At 52.0% G+C, this 20,056-nt stretch overlaps 1 protein-coding gene and 1 non-coding gene across 48 annotated transcripts in view; one reads left to right on the top strand and one right to left on the bottom strand.

Moving 5' to 3' along the window:
- Positions 1-20,056, bottom strand: part of LOC132657141 (basic salivary proline-rich protein 3-like) — a 443,202-nt gene that overhangs the window by 394,401 nt on the left and 28,745 nt on the right. For 3 of the 47 annotated variants that reach the window (XM_060408637.1, XM_060408638.1, XM_060408639.1), the window contains one exon: positions 1,586-18,153. The exons of the other annotated variants lie outside the window; for them this stretch is intronic. In XM_060408637.1, coding sequence (XP_060264620.1) covers positions 1,721-2,788 — 1,068 coding nt within the window. In that variant the 5' untranslated portion in view covers positions 2,789-18,153 and the 3' untranslated portion in view covers positions 1,586-1,720. Of the gene's footprint in view, positions 1-1,585; positions 18,154-20,056 lie in introns of those variants that run through there. 47 annotated transcript variants of the gene reach the window in all.
- On the top strand, positions 6,966-7,038 carry TRNAE-UUC (transfer RNA glutamic acid (anticodon UUC)). Its single transcript has one exon. It is a non-coding gene; the product is annotated as a tRNA-Glu (tRNA).

The raw sequence follows: 20,056 nt of genomic DNA, 5'->3' as shown, positions 1-20,056 counted from the left end.
CCCTTCTCAGTTACAAACAGATGGCTTCCACCAGCTCAGAGCTTTGCTAGCTCTAGAACAGTTTTTGAAAAGTCTAAGTGTGTTACTTACAGGGAAAACTCAAACTGTTAGTCACTGAGTCGTGCCCAAGTCTTTGTGACACCATGGACCGTAGCCCGTCAGGCTCCTGTGTCCCTGGGGTTTTCCAGGCAAGAGTGCTGGAGTGGGTTGCCATTCCCTTCTCCAGGGGATCATCCTGACTCAGGGATAGAACTCCGGTCACCTACATTGCAGGCAGATTCTTTACTGTCTGAGCTATCAGGGAAGTCTGCCCAGGAATGGATTTCAACATCTGTAACAAGTGAGTTGGTTAACTGGGAATGAAAAATTGAACACAAGTTGCTTTTTCCTTGACTATGAACAGTGAGCAGCAAGCCCAGAATACTGTCTCTCAAAACAGACATTTTATTTAAGAGGCAGCAACATCAACTCCATTTTCTTCCCCCTAAAACATTGCTTCCAGTCAAGGTTTGGGGGAGGAAAATATTAAATACTGGGTATTTAAGTGAGCAGGGCCTCCCAGGTGGCTCAGTGGTAAAGAATCCACCTGCCCATGCAGGAGATGTGGGTTCAATCCCTGGGTGGGGAAGATCCCCTGGAGAAGGAGACGGCAACCCACTGCAGTGTTCTCGTCTGGGGGAACGCCCATAGGCTAAGGCTCCCGGCGGCCTATAGTCCGTGGGGTTGCAAAAGAGTTGGACACGACTGAGCAGCTAAACAACGAACAGCACCCCAGGAACCTCAGGGCAGCCGAGAAGTGAGTGTGGCCTGTCCGCTCCAGCTCCATCCCAGCTCAGCAACAGGGCGCCTTGCAGGTGTCCAGGGCAGACACCTGGCAGGCAGCAGCAGAAGTCCGGGAGAGGGGGGACTGCTGAGCACAAGCGGTCCCCCACATCTCTGTGGGTTCCCTCGGACACTGGCCGCAGGCCACCTCCTGAAAGCTCCCCAGAGAGGCCCCAGCGCACAGGAGAGCTCCGTGAAGCCACAGAAGTGTGAGTCCCTCCGTCCCGTGCGGCTCTTTGCCACCCTGTGGACTGCAGCCCGCCAGGCTCCTCTGTCCAGGAGAGTCTCCAGGCAAGAATGCCAGAGTGGGCTGACACGCTCTTCTCCAGGGGATCTCCCCGACCCAGGGGTGGAAGCCGGGTCTCTGCAATGTGGGAGGGTTTACCGCAGCGGACCTGACAGGGGGTCCCTCTGTGAACACGCCAGCGGAGGCCCTGTCATCGTGGCCACGGCGTCCTCATGTCAGATGCTGCTCACACCCTCTGAGGGAACAGAGCACTTGCTCAGGGGGCTCCCCTCCTTGAACAGAGCACTTTCTCAGGGGGCTCCCCTCCTTGCTCTGCAGGTGTTCTTCCCACACGCGTGCTGGGGAGGGCGGGAGCTCCGGGTGTGGTCCCCCTGCCCTCTGTCTCTCCCTCCGGGTGGGGTCCCCCCACCGTCTGTCTCTCCCTCCAGGTGGGGTCCCCCCACTGCCTGTCTCTCCCTCCAGGTGGGGGTCCCCTCGCCCCTCTGTCTCTCCCCCTCTGTCCCTCCGGGTGGGGGTCCCCTCGCCCCTCTGTCTCTCCCTCTGGGTGGGGGTCCCCCTACCCCTCTGTCTCCCCCCCTCCAGTTGGGAGGGTCCCCTTGCCCCTCTGTCTCTCCCCCTCCCCTCTGTCTCTCCCTCTGGGTGGGGGTCCCCCTACCCCTCTGTCTCTCCCCCTCCAGTTGGGAGGGTCCCCTTGCCCCTCTGTCTCTCCCCCTCCCCTCTGTCTCTCCCCCTCCCCTCTGTCTCTCCCTCTGGGTGGGGGTCCCCCGGCCCCTCTGTCTCTCCCCCTCTGGTTGGGAGGGTCCCCTCGCCCCTCTGTCTCTCCCCCGAGTGGGGGTCCCCCACCCCTCTGTCTCTCCCCTTCAGGTGGGGGTCCCCCTGCCACTCTGTCTCTCCCCCTCCAGGTGGGGGTCCCCCTGCCCCTCTGTCTCTCACCCTCTGGGTGGGGTCCCCTCGCCCCTCTGCCTCTCCAGGTGGGGGTCCCCTCTCCCCTCTCTCTCCCTCTGGGTGGGGATCCCCCGACCCCTCTGTCTCTCCCCCTCTGGTTGGGAGGGTCCCCTCGCCCCTCTGTCTCTCCCCCGAGTGGGGGTCCCCCACCCCTCTGTCTCTCCCCTTCAGGTGGGGGTCCCCCTGGCACTCTGTCTCTCTCCCTCTGGGTGGGGGGGTCCCCCAGCCCCTGTCTCTCTCTCCGGGTGGGTGTCTCCTCACCCCTCTGTCTCTCCCTCCAGGTGGGGGTCTCCCCAGCCCTCTGTCTCTCCCACTCCGGGTGGGGGTCCCCTGCCCCTCTGTCTCATCACCTGGATGGGGGTCCCCCTGCCTCTCTATCTCTCCCCCTCCGGTGGGGGTCCCCTCCCCTTCTGTCTCTCCCCCTCTGGGTGGGGGGGGTCCCCCTGGCCCCGCCCCTCTGTCTCTCCCCCTCTGGGTGGGGGTCCCCCCACCCCTCTCTCTCCCCCTCCAGGTGGGGGTCCCCCCGCCCCTCTGTCTCTCCCTCTGGGTGGGAGTCCCCTGGGGTATCCCCCAGCCCCTCTGTCTCTCCCTCTGGGTGGGGGTCCCCTCGCCCCTCTGTCTCTCCCTCTCTGGGTGTTGGGGGGCGTCCCCTTGCCCCTCTGTCTCTCCCCTTCTCATCCTCCGGGTGGGGGTCCCCTCGCCCCTCTGTCTCTCCCCCTCATACCTAGAGGTGCACTGGAGATCTTCTGGTGAGTGCAGTCTCCACAAGTCCATTGTTCTGGTGACTGAGATCTACTGGAATCCCAATAAAACCGACTGCCATTCTTTTCTCCCATCTCTTTAAGATATTTTTTTTTGACGTGGACCACTTTTAAAGTCTTTATGAGTCTGTTCCAATACTGCTTTTGTGTTCTTGTTTGGATTTTTGGCCCCGCGGCATGTTTAATCCTGGCTCCCCCATCAGGGATGGAAGCTGCATCTCCCGCATTGGAAGGCGAAGTCTTCACTAGTAGACCAGCCGGGAAGCCCCTCCCCTGCCGCCAGAGTCTTCCCCCTGCGAGTCACTGCCCATCCTTAGTCACAGCCCCCAGCATGCATGCATGCCACCCATGACACGCTGAGCTTGTCACAGCGCCCCTGACATCTTGCACAAAGTGCTTCTTCAGTCACTCAGTCGTGTCCGACTCTTTGCGACCCCATGAACCTCAGCACACCAGGCCTTCCTGCCCATCACCAACTCCCGGAACCTACCCAAACGCATGTCCATTGAGTCGGCGATGCCATCCAACCATCTCCTCCTACGTCATCCTCTTCTCCTGCCGCGTTCAATCTCTCCCAGCATCAGGGTCTTTTCCAATGACCGACTTATTTTCACCAAAATGATGTCAACTGAATAATGAGTCAGAACCCGGGAGTCGAGAGGTTTTTTTGTCATTTTTCTGGTGGGAATGTCAGGATATTTTCCAAAGAGTCGGCTCTTCGTATCGGGTGGCCAAAGGATTGGATCCAAGGATATTTTCAAGTGGTGTGCTTTGCAGTGCGAGCAACCTGCCTTCCCACCCTCGCACTGGGGCTCATTTGAGGGGATCTCTGCTCTGGGAGTCTCTCCCTACCCCGCAGCGGTAGGTGGGTTCCACTCCCTTCTCTTCCTACTAACAACTCCCAGGCCACCCTAGTCAGCGCTGCCAGGACCACCCCCCCCCCCCCCCCCACCGAACCAGCTTTTCCCAACGAACCCCCTCCCACTCTCCCAGCCTGGACCCCTGGCCTCAGAAGCTGTGCCGGGACTCCATTTCTGCACACCCTTCACCCTCAGAGGCCCCCCGAGGAAATTCTGGGGCGAGAGGACCACAGCAGCTGAGGGACGCCCTTCCTGCCCTGGGGAACCTGGGAATAAGCCCCTGCCCCCTCGGCCCTGAGGAAGCCAGCACAGACAGGAGTTTGTACACAGATTCTTACCCAACTTGCACAGGCTTTCTGGTTCCCAGCTGTAAAAGGATCACTGCGGGGCTGCAGCAAAGGCAGGAAAGAGAGGACTCCTGCTGGTTCCTTTAGGGACTGACAAGGAAGACAGGAAATGGGAAGAAAGGGCACGCGTCCCCCATGCTCCGGTTTCCGTCTTTGTAAACACAGGTCCGATCCCTGGGTCAGGAAGATGCCCTGGGGGAGGACATGGCAACGCATTCCAGGATTCTTACCTGGAGACTCCCATGGACAGAGGGGCCTGGTGGGCTACAGTCCATGGGGTTGAAGAAGGAAACAGACAGAGCTGGACTCCGTCTTAGGCCAGGCTTAGAAGATAAGGCTACATGCAAGGTCACCCTCCCAATGGACGCTGAACATTGCATCCTGGTGTCTATGGAAATGGCATACCAATGGAAAACCACACTCCCCCGATAAAAGAGCCTGAGTACTTGGACTCTCAGTCGCCTAAAAGACTATGCTAATTATCTCTGTAACAGAACAAAGTCATAAATTCCGTTATGTTTATTGGGATATGACCACAGGCCTATTGATAAATGTCCACTGTTTAACTATCTAGGCTTATGACACATGAATCGTGGGTTAACTTTGTATCTTGCTTTTCCTTTGATCAGACTAGTTTCAGGGAATTTGGGGAAGCAGATTTGGGCATGTACACTTAGGGTATATCAGGTTTTCACAAAAACTGATCGACGTCCTTGGCTAAGAGGAGACTCTGCCTTGGACCCGCCGGTGTAATCAGCTGCACTCCACCATCTGCACTGTCCTTCTGAGTGAGTTTTTCTCCCAGAGCACGGGGCTACAGCAGGGTTGCAGAGTCGGACAGGACTGAAGAGATGTACACGCACGCACACAGGTTGAGGGCTTCCCTGGTGGCTCACGGGTAAAGAATCTGCCTGCTGGTGCAGGAGACACGGGTTCCATCCCTGATTCGGGAAGACCGCACATGGCACAGAGCAAGGAAACCCGAGCCCCACGGGTACTGACCCCATGTGCCTGCCCTAGAACCCTAGCTTTGCAACAAGAGAAGTCACTGGAATGGCAAGCCCAACCACCACCACTAGAAAGGAGCCCCCGCTCGCTGCACATAGAGAAAGCCCAAACGCAGTGCCAAGGACCCAGCGCAGACACACGTAATTAACCTTTTTTTTTTTCAACAGGTAAAGCTGAAACAGTGAGATTTTCTTCTGAGTAACAACAACACTGTTCACCCCAACTTTCAAAATGTTTCTAGAAGCGCTGAGCATTCTCCCTCCTCCCACAGCTAAATAACCACCTGTCACGTGAGTGCAGGGAGCCAAGCCCCGAAGCCAGCGAAAGTGGCTTTGCGGGTGATACTGGGTGAGTGGAAAGGGGTGATGTGCACGCTGCCTTGCTCCTTGGCCAGTGTGCAAAACACACACACTTTTATTGCAGATCATAAACACTGCACAATTATAAATCATAGTTTGACTTCCAAATACACAATAGTGAAATCAAACAAATGCAGCTGAGTTATTTACTACTTTCAAAGCTACTGTGGCTCACAACAGATGCCTGCAAACGGACCAGGAACACGACTTCCACTTATAATTTGGATTCCAAGGCACCACACAACTTCAAATTAATATCTAAATAGACTATTGGGATACAACTTCTTTGTCAACTAATTTTTATCAACTTTCTTTTATTTACAGTATTTCTCTTGCAAAGGAGGAGGAGAGGAGGAAGGGAGAAAAGTGAGGAGAAAGGGGAGAAGAGAAAGAAGGAAAAACAGCAGCAACAGCAGAATTTGCCAAGCATGGTGCTGACCAACCGGCCTTGAGGAGACAGGCAGGTAACCTGAGCCGTGCGTCTCCGTAACAACATCAAGAACAGCACCTGAGTAACGCTAACACTGATTGACTAACACACATGCATAGCAGTCCTCAGGGCAGGAAGACACCCTTGTGAGGGTGTCTATTAAAGGGCTTGAGTGTCTTTTGCTGTTCAGTCGCTCAGCGGTGTCAGGCTCTTTTCAACCTCGTGGACTGCAGCACACCAGGCTTCCCTGTCCACCACCAACTCCCGGAGTTTCCTCAAACTCATGTCCATCGGGCCGGTGATGCCATCCAGCCATCTCATCCTCTGCTGTGCCCTTCTCCTCCCGCCCTCAATCTTTCCCAATATCAGCGTCTTTTCCAAGGAGTCAGCTCTTTGCATCAGGTGGTCAAAGTCTCCTGAATGTTGAACATCGTGTTTAGAATACTGATGTTCAGGGCTTCCCTGGGGGCCCAATAGTTAAGAATCCCCCTGCCAATGCAGGAGACACGAATTCAAACCCCAGTCCAGGAAGATCCTACAAGCCGCAGAGCAAGTAAACCCGTGCACCACGATTACTGAAGCCTGAGCGTCTAGAGCCCACGCTCCACAACCAGAGAAGTCACCGCAAGGAGGAGCCTGCCAACCTCAGCTAGAGAATCGCCCCGACTTGCCGCAACTAGAGAAAGCCCACGCACAGCGAGGAAGACCCACCGCAGCCTGCGTAAGTCAGTAAAGAAAGAACGACGATGCTTAAAGGCAGATGAGAGGGCTGAAGTCTGACCCATCCTTTCACTCATCTTATGGTCCGACTGCTGGGTCAAACCTAAAGAGAACCCAGCCCCCGCTGGCCTCTGATGGGATCGCGTTTCTGAGACTTCAGAGCAGAGGAGGAAACCCTGGACTTCTGGGACTCAGAGAAGTCAGCTGTACTCCAGAGGCCTCTGGGGGACCTACATGCTGGACACCCCCACCCTGGTGATGGCTGACACCCAAATATCATCCAAGCCAGCCCGACTGACACCTGCTGACCTGTGTGCCTGGATGGTCACCAGATGTGTGCCCATCTTAATCAAGAGCTCAGAGATACTCAGCAAGACAAAGGATGTGTGGCCACCTGATTTTTGGCAGGGAGGCTAGAGTTTGGGTGATAAAAGGAGGTGAAGAAATGGACTATATTGCTCGGACTTCCCTGGTGGTCCAGTGGTTAGGACTTGGCGCTTTCACTGCCAACGGGCCAGGTTCAATCCCTGGTCAGGGAACTAAGATCTTATAAACCTGGTCACAGAACTAAGATCTCATAAACCTGGTCACGGAACTAAGATCTCACAAGCCATGCAGCACAGCTGATAGGAACAGAATGAAAGGACAAAAGAGGCAATTAAATGGTTAATCCCACGAGGGGATTATACACGGAAAACTATGGGAAACTCCTGTACGTTAATGATTCCTCAAGAAAGCAGGCTGGCTTAACCCCAAAACCAAGCTGGCTTGCTTAGCAACAAAAGCATGCTACAGAAGCACGGGACGCACCCCCAAACTACGAAACAATGGCGGCAGGAGCCCCACATCTTGTCCCGGGAGCTCAGTGAGTTCAGCTCAGTTCAGTTGCTCAGTCGTGTCCGACCCTTTGCAACCCATGGACTGCAGCACGCCAGGCCTCCCTGTCCATCACCGACTCAGTAAGTTAACGACTCTCAAAACAGGCTCTGTGCACATAAGAAAAAATCATTTAAGGGAAGGTGACTTCTCAAAATGAAAGACCCTCGTTGTACTCGGACCTGAAATTATTTCTCCAAAGTGCTTTACGACAGTCCCGGCCTGAACACACGGGGACAAATTTCCCTGCCCTACCTGGGGGAGGAACTGATGATGGAAACCACATATATTCAAGAGAGTCAAAGGTCTTCTCCCCCAACCCCTTCTCTGAGTATAAAACTGCAGCCCACCGAGTTCTCAGGGTGGCATTTCTTGCCCACCCGCTTGGAAGCCTCAGAAGCATCCTATTCCATGAAATCATTCTTACCTACCACTTTGCTCTCGCTGAATTCTCCTCTGCTCTGACATGAAGGACCGGGGTTACCAGAGCTCCTCGGAGCCCCTTGAAATGACACAAGTTGGTTTAGCAGCCAGGGGGGAAAAAAAAGGACTATATTTGCAAATAACTCCCAGTTGTGAGTGAGAGGAGATAAAAATAATGAATATCCATACTGAGGTAATTCGGGAGAAAATGCATGAAATATATCCCCATCTCTTCCACAAGTCAGCTCCTGGAAGGATTGCTTCCTCCCGTCCTGTTCCTCCTGTCCCGAACGTGCTCCCGTGTCCAGCCTACTGCCTCTGCTGAGGCCTCACCTTGCCCACTGCCATACACCACCACATTGAGTCACCCCCAGGAGCCACTTTCTGTGTCCCCTGTGCCTGTATGTGCTGAGTTGCTCAGTCTGACTGTGACCCCATGGACTGTAGCCCCGCCAGGGATTCCAGGCAAGAATAACGGAGTGGGTTGCCATTTCCTCCTCTGGGGCATCTTCCCCACCCAGGAATCGAACCCGCACCTCCTGCGTTGGCACTAAGCCACCAGGGAAGCCCCACCGTCCCCCACAGAGAATCCCTGCAGTGAACTGGGTCTCCTCTGTGCCAAGGTGGCTCCTGATGGAAGCTCTCGAGGGGGAAGGGCAGCCCGCCTCCTCTCCAGCAGTTCAACTCAGCCGGGCATTCCCGCTTCCTCCTGTTCACAGGGACCAACCTCCCACACTGCTCTGCTCCAAGATCTCCACGGCAAGAAGGGCAAGCTCCCCTCTGCCTGTGGCTTCCCTTGCTATCAGCCTTCCTGCGCCCTTTCCCGCCGCAGGCCACTTCCAACGAGAATCAGGTTCCGCATCACTTTAACAGGTTCCAGTGGTCACGTATGGATGTGAGAGCTGGACCATAAAGAAAGCTGAGCGCCAAAGAATCGATGTTTTTGAACTGTGGTGTTCGAGAAGACTCTTGAGAGTCCCTTGGCCTGCAAGGAGATCCGGCCAGTCCACCCTAAAGGAGATCAATACTGAATACTCATTGGAAGGACTGATGCTGAAGCTGAAGCTCCAATAGTCTGGCCACCTGATGTGAAGAACCGACTCATTGGAAAAGACCCTGATGCTGGGAAAGACTGAAGGCGGGAGGAGAAGGGGACGACAGAGGAGGAGACGGTTGGATGGCATCGCCGACTCAATGGACGTGAGTTTGAGTAAGCTCTGGGAGTTGGTGGTGGACAGGGAGGCCTGGCGTGCTGCAGCCCATGCGGTCCCAAAGAGTCGGACACGACTGGACAAGTGAACAACAAGAACAAACGTGTGAAACAGAGGTAGTGGGAAGCCGCTGTGTTGCACAGGAAGCTGAGCTTCGCGCTCTGTGATGACCTAGAGCGGTGGGCTGGGGTGCGGGCTGGGAGGGAAGCTCAAGAGGGAGGGCATGGATGTATACTTGTGGCTGGTTCCCAGGTGTGCAGCGGAAACTAACACGACATTATAGGGCAGTTATTGCTGTTCAGCTGGTGAGTCATGTCCGACATGACGTCCATGACCCCACGGACGGCAGCACGCCAGGCTCCTCTGTCCTTCACCAGCTCCCTCAGTTTCCTCAAACTCATGTCTGTGGAGTCAGTGAGGCCATTCAACCACCTCATCCTGTGTCGTCCCCTTCTCCTCCCGCCTTCCATCTTTCCCACCATCAGGGTCTTTTTGCATCAGGTGGCCAAAGGATCGAAACTTCAGCATCATTTCTTCCAATTACATGCCAACTTAAAATAAAATGAACTGCGGGTTCTCTGGTGGCTCAGTGGTAAAGAATCCACCTGCCAAAGCAGGAGATAGGGGTTCAACTCCTGGTCCAGGGAAGATCCCACATGCCTCGAAGCAACTAAGCCTGTGTGCCACAACTTTTGAGCCTGTCTTTGGAGCCTGGCAACTGCAACTACCGAAGCCCAGGAGCCGTAGGGCCTGTGATCCATGACCAGAGGACCCCTGTGATGAGAAGCGTGCGCACGGAAACTAGAAATGAGCCACCGCTTGCAGCAACTAGAGAGAAGCCTCAGCAGCGACGCAGACGCAGCACGGCCACCGATAAAGAAAGAAAATTGTAAAAAAAAAAAAACAAAAAAACAGTGAAATAAAATATTTAGAAACAGAAAAAATCAAAAATAGAATAAACAGCTCTTTCCTTCCTTGCCTCCTGTACCTGCCTAAAGTTTTTACGCAGAGAGACTCTTCACTGAAATCACGGGGTCTGCAAACTAGCCCAAGGAGGACCAGATGCAGGCCCTGCTATTTATTTTACGGCCCAAGAGATAAAGAATATTTTTTAAATCTTTTTTTTAATCATTGAAGAAAATCAAAAGCACACTTGGTGGCACATGCAAATTATTGACACTGAAATTTCAGTCAACAGCCTTTTTACGAGCACACAGACACCCTCATGGGTCAGGCGCTATCGGTACAAGCTTCTGCAGCGCAGTGCAGAGCGGAGTGCTTGCAAAGACTAAAGTATTCACTGTCCACACAGAACAGGAAAAGCCTGCGATCCCAGCCTCAAAGGTAACCCTCCACTCTCTCTATTCCAGGACTTAAGTTAAGACTTGACCGGCTGGCCGCCCAGCTTTCCTTTTGGTGTGCAAAGCAGGCCACAAATCCCCTTTTTCGAGAAAGCCTGCCTTTCAGGATCACCAGCTTCACCTCAGGCTCTCAAAAAGATAGTTGGGCTTTTGGGGTGGAGGTGAACGATGACCTCATTATTTCTTCTTTCCACTCCTGCTTTAGAAATCCTTATCGGGCATTTTAGATAATGGATGATTACGGCTCCCCGCAGGGGGTTGGGGGGTGGGGAGGCTGAGCCCAAGGACAAGCAAGAGCAACAGGGCTATTTTTCATCAACCATCACCTTCAGTGCAAACGCGAAATAAACTATCACCTTCAGTGCAAACACAAATGATACCGTGGAGGGCAGGGAGGAGTATAACAGTCAACAGGGCAGGGGCTGTGGGGCTTAAGGAGACGGGAACAAACGAGGGCTGAACAAGACCCCATAGGGCTGAGGAGGATGGCAGGGGGGAGGGGACACAGGAGGGAAGGGTGTAGCTCCCCCCACCCAGAATAATGGAAGCAAAAGTCTCAGAACCGAGAGGCGGGGGTGAGGAGTGAAGCTCCTGTTGTTCCTCCAGGAGCTGGATGCTATCTGCAGACTAGGAGATCCCGCGAAGGATCAAAACACACCAACCCCTTAAAAGGCAAGTGGTTAAACAAAAAAATCATTCCAAATTCACAGAACCTTGATGAACTCATCAGTGGTAAAGGTTGATAGCAAGCACTGTTCCTCCCAGCTGTTACAGGTCATGGTGAGTGTAAATTTTGCAGGTGTTTGAAAAAAAATTTTTAAAGGCAAGTGATTACTCTTCCCTCATGTTCTGAAGCAGATGAATCAATGTTGCAATCACTCCAGATACATTCTGTCCAAGTGCTAAAGGGGATGCGATAAGTCTTGCAACCAAGGTGCTCAGATTTAACTGCCTGCAGGCAGCAAGTGAGAGAAACTCAGGAAACATATGCAACTGAATGACACCCTATACACCTTAATGATACCCTATCTCATGAACGCAAGGACAAACACAAACGAGAAGGACCATGAAGAGAGGGCTGGGGGAAAGGGCAACACGAGCATCGGGACAGCCTCTTCCTGTCTCGTTTTCCCCACTCTGCTTTTTCCGAGCTAGGTGCTCTGTGAACCCTTGTGTCTTTAACACTTCGGTTTGAGGGTTTTTGTTTTTTTGTTTTTTGGCAGCCCCCTCTAATTCCCACTTAGGGCTTCCCCGGTGTCTGAGCTGGTAAAGAGTCCGCCTGCAATGCAGGAGACCCCCGGTTTGATTCCTGGCTCCAGAAGATGCCCTGGAGAAGGGACAGGCTACCCACTCCAGTATTCTTGGGCTTCCCTTGTGGCTCAGCTGGTAAACAACTGCCTGCAATGCGGGAGACCTGGGTTCGACCCCTGGGTTGGGAAGATTCCCCTGGAGAAGGGAAAGGCTACCCACTCAGACATGGCTTCAATCCCTGTGTTGGGAAGATCCCCTGGAGGAAGGGCATGGCAGCCCCTTCCAGTATTCCTGCCTGGGAAATCCCGTGGGCAGAGGAGCCTGGGGAGCAAGTCGATGGGGTCTCAGAGAGTCGGACACGACTTGAGCAGCTGAGCAGGCACACGCACACTTGATAAACAGCACTGCAATGAACTCTCCAAGATACGCAATTCCCAGGGGCTTCCCTGGGGGCTCACTGGGTAAGAAACCTGCCTGCCAATGCCAGGGACACAGCTTCCGTCCCTGGTCCAGGAAGATCCCACATGCCTCAGAGCAACTGAGCCCCGTGCACCAAAACTACCGAGCCTGTGCTCAGAAGCCACGAGAGAAGCCACTGCAGGGAGAAGGCCACAGAGTGGAACACAGTGTAAAAAGATACGCAATCCTCAATAGGGAATCTCAAAGGAACGAAAATGAGTCCATAAGCGGTCATGATTGCGACCACATAAAATAGGAAATCACGGGCAGTGTAGTCTACCTCAATTTGTTGGTGTTGGAGAAGACTCTTGAGAGTCCCTTGGACTGCAAGGAGATCCAACCAGTCCATCAAAGGAAATTGGTTATGAATATTCATTGGAAGGACGGATGCTGAAGCTGAAACTCCAATCTTTTGGCCAACCTGATTCAAGGAATTGACTCATTGGAAAAGACCCTGATGCTAGGAAAGATTGAAGGCAGGGGGAGAAGGGGATGTCAGAGGATGAGATGGTTGGATGGCATCACCGACTTGACGGACATGAGTCTGAGCAAGCTCTGGGAGTTGGTGATGGACGGGGAGGCCTGGCGTGCTGCAGTCCATAGGGTCGCCAAGAGTCGGACACAACCGAGTGACTGAACTGAACTGAACTGATAGAGCAGATGTGTTCTGAACTACTGAGTGAAAATAAAGATACACAGATTCTTCCCAGGATTCCTTTATAGAAAGAACTACCTGCAGACCCTTGCAGAATGCATCTGAGCACCATGACAGAAAGACAGGAGCTAAGAAAATGTCAGGTGATGTTTTTTTTTTCCATTGGACACCTTCCAACCTGAGGGGCTCATCTTCCAGCGTCATCTCTTTTCCCCTCTTCACCCTGAGAAGGCAATGGCACCCCACTCCAGTACTCTTGCCTGGAAAATCCCATGGACGGAGGAGCCTGGAAGGCTGCAGTCCATGGGGGCGCTGAGGGTCGGACACAACTGAGCGACTTCACTTTCACTTTTCACTTTCATGCATTGGAGAAGGCAATGGCAACCCACTCCAGTGTTCTTGCCTGGAGAATCCCAGGGATGGGGGAGCCTGGTAGGCTGCTGTCTATGGGGTCGCACAGAGTCGGACACGACTGAAGCGAATTAGCAGGCAATACTGGAGTGGTTTGCCATTCCATCCTCCAGGGGATCACAGTTTGTCAGAACTCTCCACTATGACTTGTCCATCTTGGCTGGTCCCACACGGCATGGCTCATAGCTTCGCTGAGTCATACAAGCTTTGCCATGACCAGGCGGTGATCCATGAAGAGGCCCAGAAGAGATAGTGCTGATTTATTATGCACTGCAATAGCAAATTAAAAAAAAAATTTTTTTTAACCAGTTAATCGTAAAGGAAATCAGTCCTGAATACTCATTGGAAGGACTGATGCTGAAGCTGAAGCTCCAATCCTTTGGCCACCTGATGCAAAGAGCTGACTCATTGGAAAAGACCCTGATGCTGGGAAAGATTGGAGGCAGGAAGAGAAGGGGACGGCAGAGAATGAGATGGTTAGAAGGCATCACCGACTCGATGGACATGAGTTTGAGCAAGCTCTGGGAGTTGGTGATGGGCAGGGAAGCCTGATGTGCTGCCGTCCATGGGGTCAAAAAGAATCGGACACGACTGAACTGAACTGATCCTTTTTTTCCCCTTCAATTTTGGCTGTGCCGGGCCTTCATTGCAGCATGCGGGCTTTCTCGAGTTGCAGTACGTGGGCCCACTGTCCTGCACCCTGTGGGAACTTAGTTAATTGACCAGGTATTGAACCCTCAGCCCGTGCATTGGAAAGTGGATTCAACCGCCGGACCACTTGGGAAGTCCCCTGGAAAGGATATTTTCATGTGTACTATCCACCTAACCTGTTAATCTTATACACATTTTCTGTCATTAGCTCACATTTATGACTTAACACTCAAGAATCATGAAAAATAAAACACAAATTCTGCACAACTAAATGTCATTCCTGAGTGAAACATGCTTTAATCTTCTAAAACTGGTAGCCCAACTTTGATCCAGAGATGGGCCCCAGTTATAAACTGCAGGATACATGCTTTCTGGCTGATTCACTAACTTGGAGATCAGCCAGGCAGCAAATCTGAAAACAGACCAAGAGGGGGGTGTTTGCCAGGGGCTTCTTAGAAGGCAAACATCACAGCCCTGAGCTTAATTCCAACACCACAGGCTTAAGGAAAGACTCTGCCAAAATTGGAGTCAAGCAGAGAATCACAGCCCTGGAGAAAAAACCCCAAGGAATGGTTTCCAGGAAGAACAAGTCCTAAGGAGGTCTTCGATGCCTGGCCACGCTGTATACTGTGTTTGAGACGATGTCTGTGTTTTTTTTAGTCAGGCGGGTGTAAACTGCTGGCCAGAAAAATCCGTGCAATGTCATAGCAATCCAGCCCCTTGGCTGGATTTCCAATATCCAGCGTGTCTCTGGGCACGTAGCAGCAATACGACACGCGTTCCTTTCCCACCCTTTTCTGAGAAGCCGTTGCGAGTCCTGGATGGTTTTGGAAGATCATGGTCATCCAGATGACGTCTCTATTTATTCTGCCTTTAAGCTTCGTGCTTGAAGACACCGGGTCTGCTCAAGGGCTTGCGGCTCTCCAGCAACCTGGAATGTTAAGCTGAATGGACTGGGTTCTCTCTGCATGTGGATCATTAATTAACCAAGGTTCCAGTTAGGCTTCCCTGGTGTCTCAGCAAGCAAAGAAACTGCCTGCAATGCAGGAGTCACGGGGGATGCAGGTTCAATGCCTCGGTCGGGAAGATCCCCCTGGAGGAGGGCATGGCAACCCACTCCAGTATTCTTGCCTGGAAAATCCCATGGACAGAGGAAGCCTGGTGGGCTACAGTCCATGGGGTTGCACTGAGTCAGACACGACTGAAGCAACTGAGCACGCACACAAACCATCCTGAAGGAATAAAGACTGCTTGCGTGTAATTTAAGTATTTTTTTTTAATGTGGACTATTTTTAAAGCCTTTATTGACTTTGTTACAATATCGCTTGTGTTCTATGTTTTGATTTCCTGGCCACGAGGCATCTGGGATCTTAACTCCCTGACCAGGGATTGAACCCGAATACCCTGGGTTGGAAGGCAAAGTCTCAAGTTTCCCCAGCTTCTGCAGAAAGTTGCACTGTATTCCCAAGCTGAGCTCCATCCAAAGTCCAGGTGTATCATGTTTTCTAGATACTCTGCGCTCTATAGACACCCATTCAGCGGTACTTACCTTGCGTGTCCTTCTGCAACAGAATCCTTCCCTAAATATCATTTTGTGGGTGTCCAAAGAGGTGGCAAATATTCAATGATTCTTTAGGAAACAGCTCGGAAAGTTGTGATTAAAAAAAAAAAAAATTCAACCGAATACTAATTTGACTGCAGTGCCTTTTTATTATTCAAGGACAAACGTAATCATTTTTTAAAAGAGTTCTAATCTTCATCATCTATAAAACCTATGAAAGCCTTAAACATTACTGTCTTACCATCAAATGGCATACATGGGGGAAAAAAACCTACACGCAATTTTACTACTAAAGGAAATGAAAATTACTACTGGAGTCATAAAATCATTATTACTATTCATGTTAATGCCTCATGAATAAAGTTCTACAAGAGAAATGGGTATGTATTGAGATTTAAAGCAAGGGCTATATACTTTTATGACATCTTTAAATTCACACGGAACTCTGTAGCTGGCTACTTTCTTACACACATACACACACCAGCTCTCTGTGAAGGTCCCCAAGTAACACCATGGAAGCCTCACTTTTCCCGCTACCTCTTCATGGATGGTTTGGCTGAAAGTCACGTGTCACAGTGAACTTGCTGAGGATCAACAGTTCAAAGGTCAACCTGGCACCCACACCCAAGACGTCCATTTCCAAGTCACATGCCCTTTCCCTTTTTTTTTTTTTACTTAATTTGTAAAGAATTTCTCTTGTGTGAAATGTACGTGGAGCCAAATCACCTCTGTCGCTAAAAGTACTGTTGTGTAACTTTCAGGCTTGTAAAAAGTCTACCTGAAAAAAGCTATTCATTAATGTTCTTTCTTTTTGGCTGTGCTGGGTCTTCGTTGCCGGGGGGGGGGGGGCGCTTTTCTCCAGTTTCGGAGAGCCAGGGGCTGCGCTTCATCTCGGTGCATGGACTCCTCTCTGGGGTGTCCTCTCCTGTTGAGGAGCCCAGGTTCAATAGTTGTGGCACACGGGCTTAGATGCCCCGTGGCAGGTGGGATCGTCCTGGGTCAGGGATCGTACCCACGTCACCGGCAGTAGCAGACGGATCCTTTACCACTGAGCCACCAGGGAAGCCCGTAAAAGGTCTATTCGAACTATTAAAAATGATGGCTACTTCACTTACAATGTGAAAAGTTCAGAGATTTAATGTAATGATTGTGCATCAGATTTTTATTTCCACTCTCTTTTATAACTGGTTACCAGTTTCTCTGGGCTTCCCTGGTGGCTCAGATGGTAAAGAATCTGCCTGCACTGCAGGAGACCCGTGCTTGACCCCTGGGTGGGGAAGATCCCCTGGAGGAGGGCATGGCAGCCCACTCCAGTCTTCTTGCCTGGAGAACTGCATGGCGAGAGCTGGACACGACTGAGCGACCAACACTCTCACGTCTTGACTTTCACCAACTTCTCCGCCCTTGCTTTGCTGCTGTCCGGTCGCCAGGTCATGTCCCACTCTCTGTGAGCCCACAGACCGTACCACGCCAGGCTTCCCTGTCCACAATCCCGCAGACTTTGCTCAAACTCAGGTCCATGGAGTCGGTGATGCCATCCAACCATCTCATCCTCTGTTGCCCTCTTCTCATTCTGCCTCCAATCTTTCCCAGAATCAAGGCCTTTTCCAGTGAGTTGGCTGTTCACATCCAGTGGCCAAAGTATTGGAGCTTCAGCTTTAGCATCAGTCCTTCCAATGAATATTCAGGGTTGATTGCCTCTAAGACTGACCAGTTTGATCACCCTGCAGCCCAAGGGACTCTCAGGAGTCTTCTCCAGTGGCACAGTTTGATTCTTTGAAGCTCTTCATCGATTCTTCGGCACTCTGCCTTCTTTATGGTCCAGCTCTTATATCCGTATATGCCTACTGGAAAGAGCATAGCCATGACATACAGACACCTTTGCTAAGTGGGTCTTTAAAATCTAAGCTGATACCACCATGCTGGAGTGACAAGATTCACATGTGAGGCAAGAGATAAAGTTGACGTCGGGGTGGTTATCAGGATCCCAGCGTGTGTCATCTGGGCATCACACACCCAGCTGACGGAGCCTGCCTTTTCCTACTTCAGGATCCACCACGCATTATATGTTCTCCCAGCAGGATGGGTGGACAGACCACAGTCTGAGTGAGAAACCAGACTGGGGGTCCTTTTTCAAAGTGCTGTCTGAACAGAAGGGCCAGGGCCTGGAGGCAAAGGAATGAAACGGAGGAGCTTGCTTCAAATTCCATTCTAGCATCGTGCTTGCCCGCAGAGACAATGACTTGTCATCATATCACGGAGTCTATAAGCAGGGACTCCAAAGTCCCGGTGTCCCAGTGCCGGAAGTGACTGCAGCCCAGTTCCGTTAGCCTGGCCCTTATTGCCGCCGTCTGTCTGAAGCGCCTCATGCCATGAAGCCTCATGCTGTGTTTAAGCACACCAATCTTGGCCTCGTGAAGTCTTGTGGCCAGCTCTTGTGACAGCCTTCAGCCAGCCCGTCTCTCTCGCACTGGAGTGTATTTGCAACGCCAGCCTCCGTGGGTGAGCTGGAATAACACCTTGGACTTTTGGACACAACACTAAAACATCTTTTTGTTTTCCCAAGTACAATGTTGCATTGACTTTATTCACTTCTATTTTTGGCTGTACGGGGTCTTTGTGGCTGTGCATGGGCTTTCTCTAGTTGAAGAGCGCTACTAGAGGGGGTCACTCTGGTTCCGAAGCACAGGCTTCTGATGGGAGGAGCTTCTCTCGTGGTGAAGCACGGACTTTCGGAATACGGGCTTCACAGGTTCTGGCACACGGGGCTTTTTTGCTTCTGATGGCAGCAGCTTCTGTTGTGGCAGAGCACGGATTTTCAGAACACGGGCTTCACAGGTTCTGGTACATGGGGTTTTTTTTCTTTTGCTCCACAGCATGTAAGCTGTTCCCAGACTGGGGATCAAATCTGGGTCCCCTGCCCTGGCAGGCAGATTCTGAATCACTGGACTGCCAGGGAAGTCCTGCACTTAAGAATCTTGAACCCCCAAAAAGATGGCAAAGAATCCACACACAAAAAAGGCATGAAAATACAGACTTCATTCACTCATCAGATCATTCCTTTGACACGTGCCCTGATCTCCTCCGGTCATGAAGATGATGAGGAACTGAAGCTGTGGTACCTGCATGGACAACTGGAATTCAAGCTCTGGGTGACCCTCCACGGGGCCGTTTTGAAAATGAAGCTCGATCCTCAGCCCAGCCCACTCTATTCCCAGCCCTCTGCCTTGGAGCTGAAGGCTGATACCCATACCTGCCATGCAGCTCAACTGGCATGAACAGGGTCCCTCAGGGTGGCAACAGGAACACAGAACCTCACTTCTCTCCCTGTGGGTCCTTCCTCAGCCACCAGCCCTCATCAAATGCCATGGGATGTCCGTCCCATACCGAGAGCCTGCCCATCTTTCCTTTCTCTTTGCTTCCATCCAGATCATCCCATCCACATTTTGAAAAGTGTTCTCTTTCACGAATACACATTTTTTTGTTTCTTTTTTCGATAATGATGAACTTCTAGAAACTGCTGAGCCACGGGCCTACTTAGAGGTAAGCCTCCCTGATGACCTGCGTTTTCATTTCCTCTTTCCAAATCAGTTCCCTACTGGGAACAGGCCATGCACCCAAATCCCAGGATGGCTGGTTTGGACAATAACCCATGAGGACTCTTTCTCGTCACACTTCTCCCCTTCTCCCAGGTGGACTCAGTTTCTGCTTTCTCTTGCCTGAACCTTTGTGGATTTCCCTATTCGACGGCAATTTCTACCCCTAAAGCTACCGAAAAGCCCTTGTCCCTTGGGCCCCACCTCCTAGCTTTACACTCTGTCCTGTCCTAGAACTAACTAGAAACAGGTGTGAGGATGGCGCCCCGCCCCCCCCCCCCCCCCCCCCAGCCACTGCCCTTCAGCTCTTCCTCTCCTCCACACGGATCCCACGGTCAGCCAGGTTGATTATACTGAAGCCTGCTGCTGCTGCTAAGTCACTTCAGTCGTGTCCGACTCTGTGCGACCCCACAGACAGCAGCCCACCAGGCTCCCCCGTCCCTGGGATTCTCCAGTCAAGAACACTGGAGTGGGTGGCCATTTCCTTCTCCAATGTATGAAAGTGAAAAGTGAAAGTGAAGTCATTCAGTCATGTCCGACTCTTAGTGACCCCATGGACTGCAGCCTAACAGGCTCCTCCACCCATGGGATTTTCCAGGCAAGAGTACTGGAGTGGGGTGCCATTGCCTTGTCCACACCACAGCCTAGCTAGGCATTACTATTACACACGTGTGAATCTTTGCACACATGTAGGTATGACGGATGTGTATGCATGTGGGTGGGTATATCTGCATACAAAGGTAGCTGTGTATATATTTGTGTGTGTGTGTGTGTGTGTGTGTGTGTGTGTGTATATGTCCCACCTCCTCGCTGGGAAGCAAATAATATTTTTACACTGTCTACAGGCGGACTTCTCAGATGGCGCTAGTGGTAAAGAACCTGCCTGCTACGGCAGGAGATGTAGGAGACATGGGTTTGATCCCTGAGAAGGGAAGATCCCTTGGAAAAGGACATGGCAACCTATTCCAGTATGCTTGCCTGAGGAATCCCCAAGGACAGAGGAGCCTGGCATGCTACAGTCCATAGATTCACCAACAGTTGGACACGACTGAAGTGACTTAGCACGCACGCACACGTGGACACAGGGTGGGAAGGGGAGGAT

The sequence above is a fragment of the Ovis aries genome, chromosome Y, assembly GCF_016772045.2.
Source record: "Ovis aries strain OAR_USU_Benz2616 breed Rambouillet chromosome Y, ARS-UI_Ramb_v3.0, whole genome shotgun sequence".
Classification (NCBI taxonomy): Eukaryota; Metazoa; Chordata; class Mammalia; order Artiodactyla; family Bovidae; genus Ovis; species Ovis aries.
The sequence above is the reverse complement of the archived record's forward strand: the minus strand, read 5'-3'. Positions and strand labels throughout refer to the sequence as shown.